This window comes from Scophthalmus maximus, chromosome 18 (genome assembly GCF_022379125.1).
Source record: "Scophthalmus maximus strain ysfricsl-2021 chromosome 18, ASM2237912v1, whole genome shotgun sequence".
Taxonomy (NCBI): Eukaryota; Metazoa; Chordata; class Actinopteri; order Pleuronectiformes; family Scophthalmidae; genus Scophthalmus; species Scophthalmus maximus.
Genome location: NC_061532.1, coordinates 4,711,560 through 4,735,076, shown reverse-complemented (window position 1 = coordinate 4,735,076; position 23,517 = coordinate 4,711,560). Strand labels below are relative to the sequence as shown.

At 42.3% G+C, this 23,517-nt stretch overlaps 1 protein-coding gene across 1 annotated transcript; it reads right to left on the bottom strand.

The window, feature by feature from the left end:
* Nucleotides 1–433: 433 nt before the first annotated feature.
* On the bottom strand, nucleotides 434–23,494 carry elp3 (elongator acetyltransferase complex subunit 3). Its single transcript, XM_035618210.2, has 15 exons — nucleotides 23,313–23,494; nucleotides 22,834–22,933; nucleotides 21,774–21,912; nucleotides 21,128–21,198; nucleotides 20,856–20,919; nucleotides 20,465–20,533; nucleotides 19,814–19,968; nucleotides 13,794–13,955; nucleotides 13,536–13,662; nucleotides 5,204–5,397; nucleotides 4,315–4,405; nucleotides 2,841–2,906; nucleotides 2,519–2,746; nucleotides 2,199–2,280; nucleotides 434–1,428 (listed from the first exon to the last, which is right to left on the bottom strand). The coding sequence occupies exons 1-15, from the start codon at nucleotides 23,332–23,334 to the stop codon at nucleotides 1,352–1,354; spliced, it is 1,647 nt and encodes a 548-aa protein (XP_035474103.1). The 5' UTR covers nucleotides 23,335–23,494; the 3' UTR covers nucleotides 434–1,351.
* Nucleotides 23,495–23,517: the final 23 nt, after the last annotated feature.

Here is a 23,517-nt window from a genome sequence, read left to right as displayed (position 1 = left end):
GGCCGCATCCAGGAAATTACGCATGGCCGTTCAGCCCCCCCCCCAGCCCTGTGCAGTTGGAATCTCTGTGAGACATAGGTCGACACGGGAGCCCTCCGCGCTTTATTGCGAGCTATTTTTCAAATGACCATCACTTTGTTCGGTAAGAGTGCGGCCAAACGCAGCAGGCAGTCAATGTTCACCGGACAGGTAACGGATGGAAATGTGATTGGGAAGGCCGTGTCAAATGAGCCAGTAAAACACTCTCATAGGGCAATCGTCAGGGGTCTCCCGCGAGGGCGGGCACCCTTGACACTGGGGAACACATTACAGGAGCCGTTCATATGACGTGACCTTTCTGTGGGAAGCTAAAACCTTTTTGGCTATTCTGCCATTTAGGTTTTAATTATCAAAATGTCCTCAAGAAGTTCTCTCACGAAGCAGGACATGCAACGATAACTGAAATATACTTTATTTTCTTGAGTAAAAGAAAATGGTCAAGTGTCGTGTTCCAACTGGAATTTTCCAGAATACATGGAGCCCAAGAAAGCGTGAAAGGAAAAACAAGAAACAGGATTAACTGTGGAGCTTTTTTTAAAAAAAAAATAAAGGAATTTATGCAACACTAATATTACATTTCCTGCCCTATAAATCATAATTGTGCAATTACACAACGGCTGGCCAGTGAGGACACTTCCCACTGTTCATTCATCCACTGCCAACCGTTAATGAACGCTCGACTAATAATGGGTTTTCCATTTAGTTGCAGCATAAACATGATTAACTCAAACTGCGATGCTAAACAGGTTTCTCATCCTGAATCAACACTGAAACGCAACATCTCAGTGGAATTAAAAAATGCCACAGCAGCCTCGTTGTCAGTTCTCCTCCACATGACAATGGTGGCACCTTTGTTACATCTTATTTTAGTACGTGTTTAGGCGAGGAGCAGACGGAAATGTAACGTTTTAAATGTCAAATGTCCACATCGGCTCGATTGCATCTCTAAGTGAACTCACTACCTCATTCACAAGATGCTCAGGTAACTTTTTTATTATTATTATTATTATTATTCCTGACGTCCTCACACCGTCTCCTTATCTGAACTAAACAGAAGAAATGCAACAGCATTTTTCGAGTGTGTCCCAGATAAAAAGCAGACGCATGGGCTGACAGAAACCCCCCCCCCCCAAAAAAACCTGACCACTATCTCCTCTGATGCTTGGCGAACAGAACACTAAAAATACCGCAGGAATTACGTTCCCCGAGGATTATTGTCTTGATAAATAACACAATTTTGTGCGTGTATGCATGTCTTTTTGTGCGCACTTTTTCCAGGTATGAACATTGTCCAGGTTCAGTCCGTTCCTGCTCAGTAAAGGTCCTTCACCATGTATGGCCCCTCCAGCTTGTAGCCCATCTTCCTGTAGTAGTTCCTTGTTCCTACTCCTGCAGAACAAACCATGGACAGAGGACAATCCGATCACAAGAACGAAGAACGGAAAAACATTCTGCTTAATGTTGAATGTTATTAATCAATATGAAAACTTCTCTTTTTTACTTGTGAGCACAAAGTAGCTAAAGCACAACCAATACGTTCCCATCGCTTAGCTCATATACAGTATAACTGCAATGGTGTATACAGCTGAATTTTAGGTCATTGAGAGAACATAGCCATTTAAGCTATAATACACTATATTTGCCTTTCCCACCTACCTCCCACAATCTTAATACTACCACTATGATTATATGCCATAAGTAGTAATTTTGAAGATGACATATTATGCAAAAATCACTTTTTCAGTGTTTATGCACATAAATGTGTGTATCTGTGGATACAACACATTTTTTCCGTGACTCCGACTTCCGAGTCCCGACATTTTTTTTTCACAACTCGGGAAGGGGACCGCAGGGGAATTGTACAATAAGACTTGATACTGGTTTCGAAATTGGCCTAAACATCCAGTAGAAGTTGAGCTTTGAGCCCAACTTCTGAACCTGATATGGAAATATTCGGACAGGTATCAGTCAGTGAAACGCATGAAGGACTTTTAATACCTTAAAGCTGCTCATCCTGTACGGCCTGTACGGCCTATTTCAAAGTGGAAATAGTATAACTTGCAATATAGTAGCAGTATTTTTGTACAAACGTATGTATAAGTATGGCATATGTCTTAAAGAAGGATAAGGATGTCCTTTAGTGCTCATGTGGTTTTTACCGGAGATGACGGCCAGTTTTCCGGAGCCGTGTTCATCCCTGGCGATTCTCTCCGCCTCCTCCATCAGCATCATACCAAAGCCCTACACCAGGAGGACAGGGGAGGACGTTACTTTGTAAAACCAGCAATTTTTCAAAAACATTTGATCTACTTATAACAGATTTTTAGCTTAATCTCAGTGTTGAAATTGTCCAGTCGCGCGGGGGCAAAGAAAACACAGGCCGGGAGTGTCTGGGGGAGGAACAATCAGACTCACAGCTGGGGTAATCCAGGGGGATCTACTTTATATGTCGAGGCGGTTGTGCGAAAATCATAAGCACCTGATGCTGGAACTTGCTGGGGTCCCGGCTGCTGACGGGCACGACGCTGCCATAGACGTGCAGCTCACGGACGATGGACACACCCCCTTTCAGCTCGGGACGGAAAGACTGTGGAGAGCAGCGGCGCAGACGCAGCAGGCCAATCAGGATGTCCTGCTCGGGGTCCTCGTAGGAGAGGAAAGTCTCCCAGCTGCCGTTGGCCACGTAGTCCCTGCGCACCAGCTCCACCTAAGAACGGACGCCGCCTGCCTTTATCTTGAAACTTGAAAATGATACAACACCACTGTCTTTCCAAAGTAAATCTACTGGTTCTGCCCCTTACCTGGTAAGGTCGGACTTTGTGATGGATCTCCTGAATGCCCACTTCTCTGGTTCTCACATCTCGACACTGTAAATAAATAAACATTCAAATGAGTCAAACCAGTTAAAAGAGACTTGCATAGGGCTGCAACTAACGCACGATTATTTTCATTATCAGTTAATCTTTTTTTCTCGTTTAATCGATCAGTTGTTTGGTCCACAAAATGGTGAAAAATGTCGATCATGTTTCCCATACTACCAAGATGATGTTTTGTTTTGTCCACACACCAAAGATATCTAGTTTACTGTCATAAAGGCGCAAAGAAACCAGAAAATATTCACATTTAAGAAGCTGAATTTATAGAATTTTGACCTTTAATAAATTTAAATACTGTGTCTTCCTCTTTACATAGTTATTTTCATTGTCAGTTGCAGACTCTGCCATTTATGTCCTAGATTTAAGTTACTGTAGCTGTTAATGTATTTCACTGAAAACAGCCTTACTGTTTACTGTTGTCTCTCTTGCAGCTGTATAAGCTGCTGCTTATGCAATCTACTCAATGTGTCTACTCAATAAGGAGTGGACATTTTGGTTAAATTGATTCAAATTTTTTTCCATACAATGGATCAGTTTGAAATCTGTCAGGGGGTTGGTTAAGGAGAAAAAGTAAAGGGCAGCCACTGTGAGATGTTCGATAAATGGCTGCAGGTAACACTCCTCTCACTCTGCAGCAAATGGACCAACGTCACTGTGTCCCCGCTGTTGACAGGTAACCTACATGCACTGTGTCCAACATTACATCAGATTGTAGTCATCCGTGATGGAAACGACTGATCAGCTTCCTTTTGAAAAAGTGTGTGAACATAAAGGCTCAGCAACATGAAGGCTCAGCAAGTGAAGTTAAAAAAAAGAAAATGTTTGTATAGCAGGTGGTGGAGACAAAAAAAAAGAGCGTAGTGTGTGTGTGCCGTGATATTTCAGCTTTATAGTCAATAAATGCCTCGCTTGTTTTTAATAGAAGCTAACAGGAGGCTCGTCCCCCCCGTAGGCATTTTCTGATGAAGAATCTTTTTTATCCTGAGTCTGTTTTAATGGAATTTGGTGAGGGGGTCTACTGCCTGTTGCTCCTAGTTGGCGATTCTGTTAGACGGACCCTCGCATGTTTTTTTCAGCCTGAATGAACTCCGCATCTACTGAAGCTGTCAAACTCAATACATGTGCGGGGTTGCAGGGAAGGAGGGTGCTCCAATTCCATGCTCCGAAAGCTCTAAACGATACCTGAGAAGTTTTATAATCTGTCATCTTGCCCTATAACAGCGGTGTATGCAAATTATTTTGACAGTCAGCATTCGTCTGTTGGCAGCCTCCGCCGCTCGAGTTCGGCTGTTCCCGTTTGGATCGCATCCCAGCTGGAAAAGTCCATTAGCTTCCTCGCTCAAAAATGAGCTGACACAGAGTCTTTTTCGTTTTAATATGTAGGGCCCTTGAGTCTCACCTCAGTGCCCATGTCCTTCATCCTGGCCAGTGCTAGCTCTCTCAGGTTGCCGTGCTCCACTCCGGAGCTCACCAATGGCATGGGGATGTCCCTGGTGGTGGGGGTACCAGAGCAGAAATGATGGGAGAATAGCTACTTAATAGGATATTACAGAAATGACCACAAAAATAAACTTATACCGGATCAGTGATGCACAAAAAACTGTTGCTACTGTATCTACGTGTATCTGTTCACTGATTATTATAGGTGGCCAAAGATTTTTTTAGAGTTAGTTAAATTCTATTGCCCCCCCAAAAAATGAATGAATAAATAAAAAGCTTTTATTAAATTGAAACATATAAATGTGATCCTTAGCAAACACCACTACTGCACAATAGTTTTACACATTGCCGCCAAATTTCTCCATATTCGTTCGGGAGAATTGTGGTAAAGTGAAAAATCATTTGTAAACTAAAAACTACAAAATAGATCATCAACTGATAGTGTAATTAAGTGGCTCTGCACGTGACTTACAAACTCAAAAAGGCGGATTTACCCTTGAGTTACTTAAAGCTGCATCATGAGGTTTTTGGCCACTAGAGGGCAGAATACTCAATAACAACTCACCCAAACCAAAGTGTTGATATATTATTAATTTCTGGCTGTTGGCTAACTGTGTAATAGCTAACTGTAACTGTGGCTAATGTGTGCTTTTTTTTTTTCTTCCCACTGTTCAGATACCAGAGTGCTGCCATCTTGCACTGGTTAGTCTTCTCAGTAGTGATCGTGGCGTGGAGCTGCGGCATTGAGGTCCGACCAACACACGCATTTGGTCGACCGCTTGACTTTGACTAAGTTAACATAGAGGAGGTGGGGTTTGCGACAATTACTGCGGCGTTTCTTCTCCTACCTCTGTACACGGTACACTCGTGTCCAGGGCGGCACCAGCGCCAGAATCCGGGCCACGAGGTCGACCAGGGCGCTGGGTGTGTAGCTCTTGTAGCGGCCGGTCTTCCACAGCTCGTACAGCCCCGTGCCCCGGATCACCAGCGTCGGGTACAGCTTCAAGCCATCTGGCCTGAAAGCTGGATTCTCAAAAAACTCCTGCGAGAAAAACACACAGATACACGTTGCACATAAACAGTCAATGGAAATGTGAAGGCGGAATAACACTGAGCGATTTCCCAGCTCTCAAAGTCAAAGCCACCAGTACAGTTTGTTTCTCATTAGTCTTGAAAATTGAAATTGTTGCGTCGCGATTGGAAGTGAATTTAATGCACTTGTGTATTTAAACATGAATCAACAGTATTTATTTTACCATGAGTTGCTGTGTTGTCATGTCACTATATAATAAACCTTATGGACTAAAACTCATTGAACAATGCCGTATTTGCAGTGTTAATTTTCACATTTATATCTTTTACTCCCCATGACAACAAGCTCAAACTCGTTTACGGACTCACCACGTAGCTACTTTGATACCTCGTCAGCTGAGTAGAAGCTATTATGTGTGAGCATCTGAGCCCATTCTACCTTTAACGCTACGTTAGAACATTACCGGCAAAATATTGCTAAAGATGACATGTTTTGATGAGCAAGAAAAAGCGTTTTTGATTGGAAATAATGGTTTGGATTCGGAAGCAGAACAAAGATATAGAACGAACCTCATATCTATCTTGACAGAGTTGGTTTAGCAGGGGGCAGTGGTTGAATGTAACCAGGTACATTTACTCAAATACTGTACTTTAGTACAATACAATTTAGAAGTACATGTACTTGAGTATTCTCATGGCATTTTCTGCTACTTTATACTTCCACTCCACTACATTTCAGAGGGAAATATTGTACTTTTACCTCCATCGCATTTATTTCACAGCTATAGGTTCCTACTTACTTTTCAGATCAATATTTTATACGGAAAATTTATGATCAGTTTGTTATATATTTATTGTTATATGTAGATCTATCATGTGTTAAAATTAGCTCTACTATATATATATATATATATATATATATATATATATATTAATATTAAAAATCTTTTACTCTGTAATATCAGCATCGGCCCCAAAAATCCAATATTGTTCAGTCTCTACAAAATACCCACAGTTTATTTCATTTATGCAGCTTTTTTCTACACAAGCAAATAGCAGCATAGGAAAGTGTCTGAACGTTCAGTAAAAACTGACTTCTAGACGTCCACCCGGCCCATACAGGGCAGATGTCAAAGAGAACAGTGCAGCGGAGCTCAGTCGTTCAATTGAAGGGAACAAATGTGGCCGTGTGGTTCGGTGCAGTGAAGGGAATCGGTGTTATTTCCAGTCATTCTCTTCCCTCTGTACTGACTATCACATTGACAGAACCATGAAGATATGGAATTGAGGCACATTCAACAAAAACAAAAAACGGGCGGCATTATCAGTATCTCACAATCTCTCTCGTCGCGGCTTATAATCGCACAGGGCCACGTGGCCCTTCACTAAACCTAAAGGATGTGGAAAATAGCAATGCTTCAATGCATCCCCCCTAAAAGGGCTGGAAACTATTTTAGGTATTTTGCAACTGCTACCATTCTAGATGGCGTATCACAATCCTGTTGGACGGTGGAGAGGAACCCTGTTAACAGGCGAACGGGCAGCATCTGTGCACAGGAGATAAGTGAGAGAGGATCTCAGGCTGGGAAGTAGTTGTAATCGAATTTCATTATCAGGACAGTCACTGATAGATGCAAGGAGGTTGCAGAGTTCTCTCGCTGCCCTCCGCCTGCTGCGGCTCCTTAACTGGTCTGCGGGCCACGCTGACATGAGGAGCTCGGGAGGAGGTGGCGAGGACAAGACAGACTCTAACGTCGGGCAGGAAGTGGGAGAGGAGGGATGTTTGAATGGGTGTGGTTAATGCAAAGAGAAAAAACTACAAAAAGGGAGAGATCCCTGCTTCCTTAAGCTGGCAACCAGCACTGAAGAGCTCTGTGCTGAGAAGACTTCAATAGCATGATTATGATTATTACCAAATTTCATGGAGGTTTCTCTACATCTATGTAAACATCCCTCTGCTGAAATCTCAGCTGCCGCTTGCATCAGAGTTGCAGCATTCGCTTCACATTCTGATCAAATTGGAAACAATGACGTCAAAATGTAGGTAATCTGGAATTTTCCTTCGTTTTCCTTCCCTATACTTAATCCTTTTATGGGTCACGGGGCAGTGGGAGTCTTAGCGCAGGGTGGGCTTCATGCTTATGGCTAAAATTAATAAATATTCATGCATATTCTTGGAACAAAATAGTTTGATATCCCTTAAAAAAAACTCAATCCATTTTTTTTTTTTAAACGTGAAAAAGGGTTGCTCGTAGTGATGGGTCACCTGTTCCGGCTCAATGTTTATCATTGTCCAGCCGCGGGCCAATTGAACTGTTCTGGTTCATCCACACCGCCGACCCACCCGCCGTTTCGCCGACCCACTGTGTCCACCCTGCTCAGCCCCCGCAAACAGTTTGTTTTTAGCTGCTGAGCATCGTGGAGCATTTCAGAATTTTAGGTTGAAAGAAAGGTAAAGAAGAAGAGACAATTAAGTGATTTCTGATGCAGTCTGTGTTCCCATTCATTCTCTATTCATACCATTTACTCACAGTAGAGACCCACTCATGAAAATACATTGCTCTATAGCACTACCAGTGCTTAAAAACTCCTTAATACCTTTAATTGAGGCCAAATATAAGCATCCTGGACAAACCTAAATATGAATATTATTAGATTATACATTTGTCCCAAGATTCCAAATGAAAAACTCCACATTCAACTCTTAGGATATTTTCTAGAGCTGCCACAGTTAATTGATTAATCGATCTGTGATTGACTACTAAATTAATCAACAACTATTTTGACAGTCTATCAAGTAGTTTTTATGAGGAAAAAATCTAAATTCTATAATTCAGCTTCTTAAATGTATTATCTCATTTCTTTGCTCCTTTGTGACAGTAAACGGAATATATTTGGTGTCTGTACAAAAGCAAACATCATCTTGGGGTTTTTGGAAACAAGATCGACATTTTTCACCATTTCATGGACCAAACAACTGATCGATTAAACGATGATGAAAATAATCGTTAGTTGCAGCCCTAATATTTTCCACCACTACAACTTCCTGTCTTTCAAACTAGAATATTTGTGGATGCTCCCTGAGTAAGAGTTGTGGCAGGATCCAAGTTAAGCAACAGCAACAAAGATGTTCAGGAACCTGCATATTTTTCCGACTCGCTAAGGAAGCACGTCACAGGAGATTAGATGTGACGAGGAGGAGCAAAGGGGAGCCACAAACACGTCGTCTAATCTGGGGGTGTCTGTGTGATAAGAGGGAAGATGGGGAGATGGTATGACTGGAAGAGTACAGAGATGAGAGACGGGGGGGTGGGGGGTTTGGCGGGTGGAGGATGAAGTGAGTGCAGAGATGAGAAGAAGAGTTTTGACGAGGGAGAACGAATTGAGTGAAAATGTACAACCGGAGAGGAGAGAGAAAAAGATAAAAGATAAGGGAGGGAGAAAAAAAACTCAGGAGGGGAAAAGAGACAAACAAGGAAACAGGAGAGAGAGAGAAATACTGCACACTGTTCTCCCAAAAGACAGAAGAGACAAAGGGAGAAATGAGGTGCAGGGAGGAGACAGTGACAGAAGAAGGGAAGAGGCTCCGAGGACACATTTAATCTGCTTCCCCTCGCTGTGTCGACCTGCTGCTGCCCTCCTTATTACCATCAAACACACAGAGTCGCACACAGAAGTGGTTCGGTGAACACACACGCTCACACACACGCACACGCTCACACACACGCACACGCTCACACACACGCTCACACACGCTCTCACACACGCTCTCTCACACGCTCTCTCACACACACGCACGCACACACACACACACACACACACACACACACACACACACTCTCTCTCTCTCTCACACGCTCTCTCACACGCTCTCTCACACGCTCGCACACACACACACACACACACACACACACACACACACACACACACACACACACACACACACACACACACACACACACACACACACACACACACACACACACACACACACACACACACACACACACACACACACACACACACACACAGTAACGTAACAAATCTGCAGGAAGACACGGACACTTCTCGCCGACTTAAATCTCCTGTGAAAAATGAAGCACTCAGTTGTTGTTGATGCTGAGAAGATTGGGAGGGGGGGTACGCCTCCATCGCCACACATTCCCATTTCACACAGTCAGCACTGACAACACAAAAAAAAAAATGAAGAAATGAACTTGACGGGGATGCTTCTTCTTCTCTCACACAACCTTAAATAACACCAGATCCTTTCCAGGAAAACAAAAAAACGAGCATATTTTGTCTCGGCTCATTGAACGTCCACTCTGTCCACTCCTGTTCTCTGTGAGACAGAACACTACAGCGTCTTGTGTCTTCATCACAACCCAGACAACACGTCAACCAATTTCAGCTAACTGTACATACAGTATATTAGCATCATCATAATGCCGTCCGATATGTAACAAGAAATTGCAGCATATAGATGAGGTTGAGGGTTCTATTCTGCAGTTTGTCTACCATATTACTGAGAGGTTTTAATTTTACATTTAAAAAAAATCTATGATATAAATATAACATTTATATCAAAAAGTTTTTAAAAAAAACCTGAAATATGGATATTGGTATCTGCCTTCAAAATCCCATTCGTTGGGCTTTATAAAGGTAAAGGAAATAAAGGAAATCCTTAAATTGTCAAAAAATATTATTCCAAATTACTCCAATCTCTGTTGATGCTATAGTGAGATTACTGGAGATGAAGATACACATTTAGCTGCTCATTATTTATCTGGGTTTGTTAAGACTATGACGAAGAAAATGGGGTTGATATGAACATATAGCTTCATGTCATATAAGACTCTATGTTGACCTCACAAATTCACAACAATTTTAAAAAACCCTGCACGAATCAACCCGCCAAAAGAACGCATGGGGTGAAGTCGCCCATAAGATGCGCCTTTTGTAGTCCATCTTCGCAAATGTGTAGTTTCACCAAAGCAGACGCACATCTATAACATCCACCGTCGCATTAAATCATGTAGTATAGTGTAAGTGGAGTCGGCTTCTCTGAGCAGCGCTGTCGGCTTTTCCTAAGTCAAATGAATCCTCATTTACACCTTTCTTTGACCTCATGACGATTTCCATTGAGGCCAAGGAATAGTAGATAGGAAAAGACAACAGGAAGGACAAACAGAATCCACCCCTTGACTTGGGTGATCCATGACGGCAAAACAGTAACAGGCCATAAAGGGACGCAGTAAGAAGTAAAGCGAACGTGCCCATAATGAGTCAGCGATGATTTCACCAGTCAACATCATACCTGACTTTCTATTGGTTTGGGACTTTTGACCGGGTCATTTCACAAAACGTCTGAGAGCAGTAGCAGAAAACTGAGAGTGAGGAGGAGGAGCAGGAGTCAAACTGCAGCACGGGACATTTGTGGAGCAACAGTATAAATCTGCGCGCAGACAGACAGTTCTGAGAGGGAGCAGAGGAAATGTGCACTCGAGCAGGTGCCATTTAAGAGAGAGAGAGAGAGAGGGCAGGGTTTTGAGGGAAAGCATTACAAATAACCGAGCGTGAAATGAAGAAATAATGCTCTCAAAATGAAAGATCACATCGTCGCCTACAATAAGCGAGCGGTATCGATCTCCTCATCTGACTCGGCGAGAAAGAAAATACTTTTATTTTCCTAATATGTCAAAACTCCTTTAAGGTGCGACAGACGTCCAACCGTCCAAAAAAAAAACTTGGATAAAGTCATCCTGGCTATTTTCCTCTGTTTTCTGTCTTTATGCTAAGAAACGCGAAGCACCTACCTGACTCTCTAAATGTCAAATTATTCCTTGAATATTTCTGGCACACACACACACACACACACACAAGTTACCTGACCAGGCCTGCATCACTGTTCAACAGAGAGGCAGCAGAGCAGGGTTTTTCTATGTAATAAAATAATAATGATAATAATAACAACAACAACAACTAGAATTTGAATAAAATCTTGCAATGTTAAAGAACATCCGGACCCAAATGTAATGGGTTCTCTCGCTCCCTCTTGGCCCAAGACTCCTTTCACCAAGTTTCATAGAAACCCATTCAGTAGTTTTTTCGTAATGTTGCCAACATCAAACATAACATCCTTAGTAGCAGTAATAATAATAATCATAAAGTTTAAAATGCTGCTGGCTTAGTGTGGCCGCACTCTGAAATCCCCCCGGCAGAATGAAGCCATTTCCGCATCGCATCTGAACGTTCGATCTCTTGTTGTTGTTGTCTCCTGGTGTTTAATTAGAAGCTCATTACACGGGAACATCGGGGGTTTGAACTTTTTCACCTCGGCAGAAGACTGAAAACTGATCCTTTGCAACACCCAGTGAGTCACCGCACTGCCAGAGATCAGACGCAGCAATAATAAAAACAGAATACGTGATGAGAGAGAGAGAGAAAGTTCAGGAACGCTGGTTCTGAGGGAGCGAGTGACACATTCTGTCACGAGGGTGCTTCACATGCTCACCGGCAACCATTAGTGACATGTTATATTTCCGTCATTGAGTTCTCAATACAATAATTCGTTCTTAATAGCGTCATTTGTGTTATAACAGTAAAAAAATAAATAAATAAAAAAATAAATAACAAAAGCGTAATGAGCTGAGCCTCAAACAGAGTCGTCATCTACATCCTACAGTCAGGCACGTGGGGAGGCGGCGTGCTCTGATTCGGCACATTCATATTACGGCCGTGTTTCCAATCAGAGCTCTTTACGTGAGCCTGCTGTTGAGAAGACATCTGACAGGATTTCCTATTGAGTCACAATCACAGTCGAGACTGTGCGTCGACTGTCAGTGCCAGGCCGTTTCTATTTTTAAAATGCTACATGTAGAACTTACTCGCTTACATACCACTGTGAGAGGAATAGTCGTGACGCACTCCACGATGCCAGGAATAAGAGTGATTACTAATGTCACAAACAATGAACCTCATGATCAGCCTGGTGCTGAATATTACCGGTGTTATTTTTGATTGACAGTCGTCTCCCATCCGACTAACTTCTGGTTGTCAGCTTAAAAAGGAGCATACGCCTCCTTTCCCCTCCCCTGCTAACCATAACGGCCGAGAAACACCCAATCAATTTGGTGGATATCAGTATCTCTGTCACATTCACCACTCTATAGTCCTGTCAATGAAAAAAAACAGCAGAGAAGCTCAGTTAGACCCTTTGTGCCACACGGGTGAGGTTCTCCAAAACTGCCAACATAAAAGGCCAATAATTTAGTTTATAGGACAAATATCAAAACTTTCTACGTCTATGTCTATGAAGCGCTTTCGCAATACAGAATACCGTGGCAACGACATGAACTTTGGTCAGTATTACAACCAAGTGTCAACCCACTGTGACGTCACTCATTGGTTTTGAGAGCTGTCGTTTTGAAACCTTGAGTTTATCGTTTTTTGGCCGGTGCCCTTTTGTTTTTTGGGAAACCAGAAGAAACCATATTTGAGGAGCAGGGGGGGGGGGGGGGGGGGGGGGGGGGGGGGGGGGGGGGGGGTGACTGAGATGGTGCACGTCCACCTAGACCTGTCACCTGCACCTATTGGAAGGTACTAACTGTCAATCACACGTTATCCGTCTTTTTCTTGCAACCAGTGAGTTGCCATCTGCTGGTCATTCCAGAGAATTAAGGGTTTTTAGGCACTTCCCCGTTGGTTTCACTTTGAGGACCCGGTGATTATGTCTATTTTTATTACCATTCTATGAATACAGCTTAATCTAATGTTATGCAGATCATGTATTATTGTTAACTGACAGCGTATCATGCCACTAAATTGATTTTGACTTCTATTTAGGAGAAGTGTTAGGTAACGGAATCAGAACATTATCTAATTATTTTTGTTAGGTAAGTGTTATAGGCAACAGTTATTGTGCTATTCTGATGGTCAAATATGGTTTATATGAATAGTTTTTCTTATATACTAACATACTATTATGACCTGTATTACAACAAATTCTTACTAAGCGAACGTCCTTTTAAAATGGAGTGCCATATAAATGTATGTTCCTGAAACACATTTCAACATTTCAGTCGATGGTCTAGTTCATATTTGGAAGTTTCAAAAAGCAACAACAAAACTAATAATGTCACTGCTTACAATGAACTGCTCCACGTCCCTCTCCATGCCCACATTGGGGAGGTCTGGCATCATGTGGGCGACCACTTTGAAGCCGGCGTCCTTTGCCAGGTGGAAGGACTCGCACACAGCTCGCACCGTGTGGCCCCTGGAAGAAACACAAGTAGAGTCAAAATTCAAAAGCCCGTAGGGGAAAACTATCACACACCATCAAACCAGCGGCTGTTTCATTACGTCTGCTCTCTTATCTACATCCGTCACCCCCCACGAGCTACTGACCTGTTTGTGTCGCGGGCCACGTCTTCGTACACGCTTTGGACTCCAATCTCCAGCCGGGTGCAGCCGTAGCCCAGCATGTCACTGAGGTGTCGCTTCAGGCAGTAGTCCGGCCGCGTCTCGATGGTGATTCCCACACACTTGGTGTTACTGCGCTCAGAGTACCTGCGGCAGGAAACCGTCTCAGTCATCTCCACTGATTGTTATTTCCGCTCATGATATGTTTGTATCGTATACGCTTGTAATACGGCTCCTGCTTGACATTATATGTTTTTCCTTAATTAGACTATTTAGTCAGAATCTTCCAACACCGAGTGTGTTGGAGGGCTCTAACATGCTGGGATCATTTAGCAACATCAATTTACATGCTGCGAGTTTGCACGGCTCATTATCCAGACAGTTAACACTAACCTCACATTAAAGACACACTGAAGGAAATAAAGAGAAACAGATGACAGCAGAAAGAAAAGCATTCATCATGTTCACATGTTAAATGAGACATTACCGAGTGTTTACTTTGAGTCAAAAGCAAGTTAAATTATTCACTCATTTATAAGCCATGACTGACTCAGGGGATGTAGATGATTAAGTCTCAAAACATTTAAAACTAGTTATTCTTTATTTTACGGGTTAATATCAGTCACTCTGTTTTCCATAACAGACTCAGAATTAAAGATTTCTATAATAACAAGGAATCAAATGACTGTGTAATGTGAATGTGAAAAGTCCCTGGTAGTGTTGAACCAGTAGTGGTAAACCATTAATTATCACTCGACTCTGCATTAGCCCTCAGCTAAGGAGGAGCGTTTTAGTGTATTTCGGCTCATCATTTTGGTTTTAAAGCCCAGATTTTGTTTTGATTTACTCTCACTGCTCTCATTAGTGGAATTTACAGGAGGGCAGCTGAAAGCTCTCAGACACAAAAACAAAAACACTGTTCACCAAAAGCAGACAATGATAGCGAAAAACTGGTGAACACAGCACTTAGTTGTTAAATATTCTGATATGTCCCTAAATGTTTGTGGAGACCAATCGCTGCATGTTCAAATTTGCAACATTAGCCACATCAACTTTTAAAAGCTTATTTTGCTGCCAAAAAAATTAAAATAAATAACAGTGAGGAATCCAAATGTAGTGGTAAACAGCAGCAGGAGATGGGAAACAGCATTTGTTCCCAAGCTACTGGACAATGTCACATTCAATAATGTTCAATTTCAATCCCATTTTCAGACACTTTCTAAAGGAAGTGAAACATGTGAAACAATTCAATCTTTCGAATATGAAATATTGAATCAGTGTTTTTTGCTGAAGAGAAAACTTTATTCATATACCATTGAGCACAGCTTGGAACCAAGTCTGATTACTGGTAGCTCTATCTTGAGAAAATAAATGAACCGAGTCAAATGTTTTCCTGGTGCCAGACGCTGCATCCTATTTAAAACTGCTGGCTTAAGGATAAAATAAATATAGTAAAACTGTAATTCACGTTGGCAGTAAAAAGACTTGATTATGCCAATCAGAGGTCACAAAATTCTATGTTCAGTCGGTGTGTACATATGCAAAGACGATGTTGGATTTCTCTGGGCCTCTGCTGAATCTGACCAGTGTCGACATTTATAGCTGCATGTCATCACTCAACCACAGGCTGTCGATACGGTGTCCAGCAAACAATGTGAGCTGCGAAGATAAACGGCAAACTTTCTGGTCTGATTATGAGAGATAGCATTCATCCCACGCTGGATGGAGCAGCTCTCATATCTGGAGATCTGACCGACACCAGTAGATAGGAGTTGCAGTCTTACACGCTTCCCTGCGCTTCCATTAGAGCAGTCACCCACCCAAAACCACACAGATACCGTGTCTGCCACCCCGACCACCTAAATTAATTAAATCAGAAGTACGCTTAAGATTAGCGTTGCACATTAAAGCCTAATAAAACTAAAAATAAAAGTACAACAAAATAGGAAAATCAAATCTAATATCAAATTATCATATTGATTTATTTTGATTTGTTGCAACGCGCCCGTGTCACGATGAATATGTTTCCACTCGCCCCGGTCACCTAAACACTCACATTCCTCGAGGCACCGACGAAGGAGTTGGAGCCATTTTCAACTCAAGACGATTAAACAAACTCTATACTCAGTCATAAGGGTTACCAAACCCTAACCCTAGAAAGCCTCGTTCTTAGTCTTTCACATCCGACCTTGAAAACACTACCGCCAATTATTTTTGTCATGTGAACCATGCGCCTGGTCCATACCCGGCATTGTCTGAGTATTGTGTCTGAGAACGAGTGCCTGACCTAAAACCTCTATAACTAATTATCAAATGGTTTTAAACTGCATGTAGCATGACTGGGACTTATGAAAAACTACACTGCTCAAACGAATTGAGGGAACACTTAATGGTCACAGTATAAGACCAAGTCAGTTAAACTTCAGGGATATCAATCTGTCCATTTAGGAAGAACAAATGGTTGTGAATCAATTTCACCTCCTTTGGTGCAAATGAAAGAGACAAAAACAAGACGACCCCCATAAAGGGAATGGTTTTACATGTGGTGCAGACAATTGCTCTCTCCCTATCCTTCCTGACTGATTCTTGTCTAGTTTTGTGTTCCGCTAGTGTCCTTGTCCCTACTGATAGCATGAGCCGGTATCTGCAGCCGAATCAGGTTGCACGGGTAGTCCATTTCCTCCAGGGTGGCACATCCACACGTAAGGTCGCAAGAAGGTTTGCTGTGTCTCCCAGCACAGTCTCAAGAGCATGGAGGAGATACCAGGAGATAGGCCGTTACATGAGGAGAGTTGGACAGGGCCGTAGAAGGCTATCATCCCAGCAGCAGGAGGGACAGGAGGGCTGCCAGAGCCCAACAAAATGACCTCCAGCACACTACTGGTGTGCATGTTTCTGGCCACACTGTCAGAAACGGACTCCATGAGGGTGGCATGAGGGCCCAACGTCTTCTAGTGGGACCTGTGCGCACAGCCCAGCACCATGCAGCTCGACTGGCATTTGGAGAGAACCCCAGAATTGGCAGGTCTGCCATTGGCGCCAAACGCCAGAATTGGCAGGTCTGAGCCATGGGACAGGCGTGAAAGAGTCTGGAGGCGCCGTGGTGAACATTATGCTGCCTGTTACATCATCCAGCATGACCGGTTGGCTGGTGGGTCAGTGATGGTATAGGGAGGGATATCCTTGGAGGGTGGCACAGACCTCCATGTCATAGCCAACGGTACCACGACTGCTGTTAGGTACCGAGATGAACTCCTCAGAGCGATTGTCAGACCTTACGCTGGTGCAGTGGGTCCTGGGTTCCTCCTGGTGCAGGACAATGCCCAGCCAAATGTGTAGGCAGTTCCTGGATGACAAAGGAATTGATGCCATCGACTGGCCCTCCTCTTACCCTGACCTAAATCCAATGGAGCACCTATGGGACGTTATCGTGCATCCGACGCCGCCAAGTAGCGTCACAGTCTGTCCACTGATGCCCTGATCCAGGTCAGGGAGGAGATCCCCCAGGAAACTATCCGCCGACTTACCAGGAGCCACGACATTGTCAGCTGGAAGTTAGTTAGAATTGTTCCAAGTTGGAATCAGCCTGTGATTTAATTTTTTTACTTTGATTTCGGGTGTGATTTTGAATCCTGCCCTCAAAGGGTTGATGATTTTGATTTCTATTGACCGTCACTTTGTTCTCAACAAATTATATAATGTGCATCAGTAAAGATTTTCCTAACTTGAACAATTCAATCATCAAGATCGGATGTGTGATTTTTCAGGGTTCCCTTGATTTTTTTGAGCAGTGTATTTTGCCAACACGGCAGCAGGTCTGCTGATTAAAGAGGCAATAAGGTGTGAAAAGAAGCAGCCAGGTGCAGGAACAGAGGTGACGCAGTACTTTACCTTGTCTTCTTTAAATGCAATCTCAAAACGGGCATTTTCAGAGCTTCATTTAACCTCAACCAGCCATCCCGTGTTGATTCCAAACTCATTTGAGTCACTGATCGAAAACTCAAAAAAGAGCACAAGCGTGCCCAAACAGACACATCTCATCTTGCCACACTAGGCGGCTGTTATTTTCTCAACTCCTGCTGCTCCGATGACCATTAGCTCCCCTCATGCAAGCTCATGTTCCTTCTGATTCTGTATCTGCTGGCAATAAATGCCCATCTTTTACAGTCTGCTGGATGATTTACACCAATTACACGAGTTTATGCTCCAGAGGGGATGATCAGATTGTATGAAATGAATCAATAAAAAAAAGTCCATTATCTCGGGCGATTATCTCAAGGTATCTTGCTGCTGTGATCAGATCGGGTGCTGGGCGAGCATGATGAGAGGCAGAAAAGGGAATGTGTCTTCAAGACACACATTAACAAGGACACATCACCGATATCTCATGCACACACACACACATACAAACACACTCACACACACAGGCAGAGATAAGGACCGCCCCAAGCCATACCAAGTACTCCCTCTTTCCCAAACTCAGTAGCAGCCACCACAATTACTGCAATCATCGCATCTTAACGAAGAATGCTGATAGCAGCGCAGCAGCAAATTCCGGCACGCACACACACACACACAACTGGCCTTTGTGTCTTATCGGACTTTAGTAAAGTAAATAGCCCCTGCTGACAAACAGCCTTGGGCCTGTGAAGAAGCCATTATTTGCTCCAATCATCTGTATGACGTCTTCAACAAATGGGGATTTCTTGCTTTGACTTTGAATCTTGTTCAAGTCATCTAGAAAGTTGCTCCTCGTCCATACCGAGCAGACGTGTGCACAATGCCACCGAAAGCCGGTCTACCTGGGTAATTGAGAAATCAATATACGTAACTCTGGAGGACTCATTCAGCATGCCCGCACTTATTTTACTTATTCTACAGCTTCATTCAGCAGCCTAATCTGCTCAGATGCTCATGAGATCTTATCTTCCGAAAGGATGTTTGGTGTTCAGCTGTGCCAAGCTTAATGGAAAGGGGGAGTGGGGTCAAGTGAGTGTAAACATACCGTATGTACTAATAGAAATATGGTACAATATTTCACATGTTGCATAGTACACACAGAAGGAAAAACTGTTTTTGCACTGGGAATGGATGCAAGTGTGACGACAGGGAAGAAAAGGATGAAATGCTGAGTATTTTTGTTATTTTAGTAAAACTTAGACTGGCTAATGCAAAAAGGGTTAGTGTAATAGTTCATACACAGAAACTGAGGTGAGGAAAATGAAGATTTACTACTTGTTTCTGTTTTATCCTATTGTCTTTGTTTTGTACTCCAGATAAATATAGAAATATATAAAACATAATATATTAAGCCTCTGGGAAATGGTGATGAGCATTTTCCAGATTTTCTAAAAATGTATAAACTAAAAGATCAGGATTTAATAGATCAAACTAATCAATTAATCTCACAATCACCCACAGGTTTATTGAAAATGAAAAGAATTTGAAAGTAAAAGAAAAGAAAAACGGTCACATTGCCCTGGTCAATGAGGTCTATTGCTTTACACTGAAACCTCACTTTTTTTATTTTATTTGTGTTTATATAAACAGTCTGAGCAATGCGTGTCATTTATGTTATGTAGTATTGGCTTTTGGGGTGGGGGGGATCCAAGAGCACAGGAGGGCTACAACATAGTGAAAAAGCTGCAAATAGAATGGTAGAATAGCTCCCTCTAGTGGCGACTACTGTTAAATATTCTCAAATATGATACTTTGTATCCATGGCACATACTGTATTAATACACAGTGATTTGGCCTCCTCTAAATGGTCTTGGGGCTGCCTACAGTGCGGACACCCGCACCTAAATTCTCTTCCAATGGGTCAAAACACCTTAAAATAACAATTCCCCTTCCACCCAACTAACTTTGCACCATCCCTAATAATCTAACTTCCTCCATAGCTCATCTATTTCTGTCTATTCCATGTCCACTACAACGTCTCCTTCTCCCCTCTGCTTTTTTCTCCTCCACAAACATCTCACATGGGCCTTTGAGTGACTGAGTACCTGACGGCCTCGGCCACGTTGTTGGAGGTGTGTCCCGACAGAGCATCGTGTAGGTTCCTAATGAAATAGTCTCTGTAGTCTTCAGGCAGAGCCATGAAGGTCCCGCCCATCACGATGAACTCCACCTTGTCGACACTGTGTCCCAGCTGCTTCAGCTGCCCGTCACATGGAGAAAACACAAGATTTTGCACAACTAGAACAAAGTGGAATACCCACACATTATATAGGTTTCTCATTGGGAGTACAGTAACATGCAGTGAGGCGCAGTAAAGTGTTATCTAGAATAATAGTTATTAAGAATGATCATAATACCTTGCAGAATAAATTGGAATCATACCAACAACAATGGAGAAGATGAGAGCTGTGGCAAATTAACATTTCAACATAAACTGTTTGCTTTAATGAATGGTTTTGCTCTGCTGAATTAGACTAACGTGGTCATAATTTAAATAAAACCATAACAGATCTTGGCAGGAGTGTGAGAACCAATAGCCGACATTACTTCATACTAAAACGATGCTGGGCTCAACAGTGTGATTACTGTCCCGCCATCAGCGATGGACAACCCAGTCAAGCAGTTTAATTAAACTAAAGATTAAAATCGAGCAGAGCCACTGAAAGGACAAAAAAACAACGGTTTTATACACTGACCTGCTCCACACGATGCCTGGTCTGGAGGTAGGGGTCATAGCGGGCTCGGATGGCTCTCATGGATGTTGGCTATCGGAGAGAAAAACAATTATTATAAATTATGGGAAAGAAGAAGGGAAATCTCTTCATAACAATAAATTAGCATCAGCTTGATTAGACTTGAGTAGTGTAACCAGCAACTGCAAACAAAAGCAAAGCAAAACTCTCTTGATGATACAGAATAAGACAAAAACAAAAGCTGCTTTAATTAAACAAAATATAATAATATAATAATAACAATACAAGCCATATAAATAATGAGACAATTGAGACCAGAATTTGTGTCTTTTAAGCAGATTACTGCGTGAATAGAAACTTAGTGAAGAGTCGCCTTGTTTAGATACTAACTTACCTCATAACCAGTATAAGACTGTGTAGAGTACTCAAAGTCCGAGTCTGGTCCACCAGGACAGTAGCTGCCAGAGAAGAGATCGATTCAAGAGTTACTTACAATGCAAGAACAATGAATTAATAAACCCATTCAAAAAAGTTCTAAGATTGTTTTGTCCTGCAGTGAACATTATCCAAGTGATTCTATAGTTTAAAAAAATACAATTCAATATAATTAATCATATATATAATATGATAATGTATGATCATCCAAAACAACATGTAAACACGTACACGCAGATGTTGCCTGTGAAGCTGATGTGTGGGCAGCGGTGAGGTTTGCACATCACAGCCACAACTGCGATCTGAGATAGAGAGAAAAGCATTAATATATATATTAACTAGTCTTCCATTCTTTAGTGATAAATAGGTAAATCTGTGGCATTTATTCATCCCTACCTATATACTTTGAATATAATCTGTCGCTGAATCAGGTCTTTATTTAAAAGAGATGCATAACACAAAGATACTAAAGCGTTAACACTATGTAAAAGAGATGCATAACACTAAGATACTAAACCTTTGACATGCTATATATTAGCCCAGATAAGAGAACAGTCACAGTTAACACAGTTTCAAAGTTTAGGCCTATCACTGGGTAAACTCTATGTCTGCTGATCATATATGCCATGGGCTACAATTCATAACTGCTCCAAAAAGATTGAGAAATATTACAAAGTCTTCTGTGGAGTTTAACTACAGATAAATTAATCATCACTATATGTCTTGTGTGGAGGTTTCACTCTCTATTCAAGTGACTGAATCTATTACACTGAAGTTACTTCAAAACTATTGAGCTAATTGACATTTGGTTTTAACTGGTCATGGTCGTACAGAGCTCAGCATGACAGTGAGAGTCAGGAGAACGGGGGCTACATACCCCGCTGGCAGTGCGAATAGGTTTGGCCTTTAGTTTGGGCACCAGAGCGCGACGGTATTGTGGTGGAACCGCCGCAATGATGTCTACCAATCTGGGCTGGGCTTCAAGTCCGTATTTAGCCGAAGTCTTAGTCTTCACTCTGTTTGAAAATACAGATCAGACCGATTATGGCTGGCAGAAGAGAAAAGTAACATGGTCTAGTGTGCACAGTGGCAGGGGGGCACCTAGGAAGTCACTGCAAACTTGGAAAGACAAGACGAGCCAAAAAGTGATCATTAAGTATGTATTACAAGACACGCTCTTCACACCAATCTAGCAATGGCCAGTGTAGATGAAATTTTCCTTCTCTCCTCTCACAAAAAACTGCAAGGATGAGTGTTCTTATGCACTATGCAAGGTCATGTTATCTGTGGCAGGCCGAGACAGTCGATGGGTAGCTGAAGGCTGTTTCGGGGTGTCGTAGTCGAAGAATGTAGGCTACACCTTGTAAGACACATAACAATAAATATAGAACATACTAAGACAGAGGCAGAGTGTTACTATGGAGATAGCTGTTCTGTTTGTGCAATGACGACATTACTCTGAGAGCTAAATACACCCACAGAGACCGGGGTAATGCAGATTGTCTTGGGACGCCATACACTGACCACCTGATCCGTGTAACGAACCAAAATCTCCTTGATATATATATTGAGCTGTTATTATAAATACCTCTGCCTAAGACATCTACGGTCTCCGTCTTCCCCTGATTCAACTGCATACATTTTTAACATTTAAAAACATGTTTTAATATAAATTAAATAAGTTTATTGGTGACCTCAAACAACTTGATGTTTTACTCAAACAAACAGGTGGAAGGATGTGAATACAGCAAAAGTTATCGCAGTTGAATAGAAAATAAATGATTGATATAAATAGATACCAGCAAAAACGGTGTAAAGATGCTCAAAAATAAATACCCAACAAAATCAACATGGTGACACGTCAATAATAAGACTTTACTGCATGAGGAGCCATTTGGAATTTCTTAAACACTGCACTAAAACCACAGAGGACCTACTTGTTCAGGTTGATGTCTTTGCCCTCCTCGTGGGCGTCAACAAGCTGCTTAATGACGTCGGCAATGGTCATCATCATCAGCTCAGCTCGGCTGAGGTCACCTGGCAAAGACCATCAATAATCAATCAATAACGTGAGATCTATAATACTTGACACAAACAAATGTATCTCGCAACTTCCAGGACTTCGGTGTAACTGCGATCAAAGCAAATCTGAGTATGTAAGTAGCAGAATAGCTAAGTGAGTTGTTGTTCGACAGTCCACTTTCCAAAAGATAACGCTCAGACAGAATGAAATACAACTGTACTGTGTTGTCATGCCATGAGTGAGTCATGGAACTTACTGAAAGGGGTCAAAAACAGAACAACTTGAAGACCAAAACACAGTCAACTTGCTGTTAGCATTAGCAACAAGCTACAGCCGGCTGGAGAGGGTTAGAAGGACATTTCACACATTTCAAGCGCTTTGTCGCGCACTCACTCTTTTTCTTTGGCTTCCCCATTTCGTCCTTTCGACAAACGCTCCGATTGCAGACGGGTGGCTGTTGGTTAGAGGCTCCACTTATACTCAATAAACCCGAGAGCGGTGTCAAAACATAGTAAACAACTCCACGTTGCGACCAAACACGGCTTCTGCCGCAAAAGCGCCGACAATTGTCGTAAAGTGTCGCAAACGTGCCTTTTTG

Coding starts and splice junctions, on each gene's coding strand:
- elp3 (XM_035618210.2), bottom strand. CDS start 23,334: ATGGGGAAGCCAAAGAAAAAGA. Junction 21,199..21,773: donor CTATTCGCACTGCCAGCGGG/GTATGTAGCCCC, acceptor TCTCTATCTCAG/ATCGCAGTTGTGGCTGTGAT. Junction 13,956..19,813: donor AACGTGGCCGAGGCCGTCAG/GTACTCAGTCAC, acceptor TTCCTGCCGCAG/GTACTCTGAGCGCAGTAACA.